Source organism: Fukomys damarensis, unplaced genomic scaffold (assembly GCF_012274545.1).
Source record: "Fukomys damarensis isolate Sample0158 unplaced genomic scaffold, DMR_v1.0_HiC HiC_scaffold_11, whole genome shotgun sequence".
In the NCBI taxonomy this organism is placed as follows: Eukaryota; Metazoa; Chordata; class Mammalia; order Rodentia; family Bathyergidae; genus Fukomys; species Fukomys damarensis.
In genome coordinates this window covers 48,253,709-48,255,734 of record NW_022900923.1, presented here as the reverse complement: position 1 = coordinate 48,255,734, position 2,026 = coordinate 48,253,709, and the positions used below count along the sequence as shown (strand labels likewise).

The window sequence follows — 2,026 nt, the reverse complement described above, 5'->3', positions numbered from 1 at the left end:
GGGCTGGGTGAGCGGAGACCCCACATAGAGCCAGCGGCAGCAGGGCTGGGGTTCCCCGCCCCATGCCCAAGCCCCTCCACGGCACCCTCCCTGCCCCGCAGGCTGAGCTGCGGGCCAACCTGGAAAGCTCTGGGGTCGTTTCCCCACTGGGAGCCTCACCTTGATGCCCTCGATCCTGAAGCCAAGGGTGGCTGTGGAGCTGATGGTTTCCCTCCACTGCATGTAGCGCGGCTTGGTCACGGCCCGCTGCACCCGTTCCTCCTCAGTGGGGGCCTCAGGGTCAACCTCGATCATCTTCTGGTACATGTCCTTCCGCAGGCTGGGCTTCTTCCGGGCCTTGGTGAGCTCCTCTTCCAGGTATGTCCTGTGGGGAAGGGACGTGAGGACCAGGGCTGCCTGGCCTAGGACCTGAGTTGATCTGCAGTCTCCAGACGAACTGAGTGCCTGGATGGAGACCCAGGTGGAGGGGAGGGGAGGGGAGGGGAGGGCAGCCCCAGGGTGGGTCAGACGCCTTCTGTGCTCCTGCCCCTATCTCCCTGGTCAGGCGGACTCCCCTCATACGTCTTGGGCTCTTTCTGAAGGGCAAGCCAGAAGGTGGCTCTAATGGGGCCACAGCCCTGTGGGGAGAAGCAGCTCGGGGCTGCCCCCTTCCTGAGGCCAGACAACCTGAGAGAAAGCAGTCCCTGAACTTCGTGCCTCCTGCCCTGCACACCATGCACGCTGGTGGGAGGCTGGCTGAACTGTGGGGACCAAGACACTGGGGAAGGAACAAGGGCCCAGATGCTCGGGCCTTGAGTCCCCTGAGGCTGCATGTCATTGTTTCTGGTCTGTGGGCATCTGCTCTCTGCTCCAGAGCACCCCTAAGCTTCTACTGCCACCTCCCTGGTCTCTCCCTGAGAGGCTGCTGTCCCCGAGCCACCGGGGAAGCTGAAATCAGCAGGGCCGTTGCAGGATGGGGAAGTGGTCTCCCCACTGCCCTGCGTGGGCGGGAGCTGCCCTTGGAGGCTGCCTCCTCTCCTCTCTGGCCTCCCACACTTCCTGCCTGTTCCCCAGGCCTTGTTCCAACACCGCCCACCACCCTTCTCCCATCTGGTAGGGCCTAGAATGATCTGAGCAAAAACCTGTACCTCATAATAGTAGGCGTTCAGAAATCCCTATTATCAATGCCATTTGCACTGACAAGGAAAAGGGAAGAAAGAAACCAAATCGCAGGGTGTGACCTGGGGCTGGTGGTGTAGGACCTTTTGGGCGATGAGGACCTTGGGTGGAGGTTGTTAACTTTTGGTTGGGTACTTGCACACTTGCAAAAGTATGCACATTTACACACACACAATCACTGTGTGTGCAGAGGCAGCTCAGTGACCGGGCTGTCCGTGTATCCGTGTGTGGTAGGGCCAGGGCTCCATGCTCAGTGCTCCTGTGAGTGCTCACAGGCCTGCATGGGGACGGAGTGGCTGCACAGGGCCCTCAACAACTCCCTGAACAGGAAGCTGACTTCAGTCAAATCCCTGTCCACAGGGGTCTTTCTCCAAAAATGACACCCGCCAGCTCACCCTGGGCAGAGCCGTCAGCAACCCTGGAAGAAGGGACTGTGTGGTGGGCCAAGGGTCCATGGGGAGGCCATCCACAGCACAAGACCCCGGTCCAGATGATCACCAACTCTCTGTGGGATCACAAACCCAGGAACACCCCGGGGCATGGCACAGGCCTGCATGCCCTCACGCTTCCCCACGCCTCTGCCAGAAGGACAGGCCCATGGCTCCTGAAGTCAGCCGCACAGGCTGCGGTGCAGTTGTGCAGACCTGGAGCAAGTCACTGCTGTCTGGCTGGGTGGCCCTGGTGACACCCAGGGTGGGGTGTCAGAGTCCACTCAAAACCGAGTGCAACCTGCCTCCTAGGCAGCTGTGGGAATGTGATGAAAGCAGCACCCAGAGCACACAGGTGTCCTCAGGACCCATGTGCAGGGAGGTCTGGCATGGTGGCACGGGCTTCGGGACGCTCCCTCTTCCTCTTAAGTCCTTCTCTC

At 60.9% G+C, this 2,026-nt stretch overlaps 1 protein-coding gene across 1 annotated transcript in view; it reads right to left on the bottom strand.

Moving 5' to 3' along the window:
• The window catches only part of Itpkb (inositol-trisphosphate 3-kinase B), a 109,231-nt gene that overhangs the window by 5,171 nt on the left and 102,034 nt on the right, over positions 1–2,026 (bottom strand). Inside the window, exon 6 of the mRNA XM_010613233.1 lies at positions 160–364. Coding sequence (XP_010611535.1) covers positions 160–364 — 205 coding nt within the window. The remainder of the gene's footprint in view (positions 1–159; positions 365–2,026) is intronic.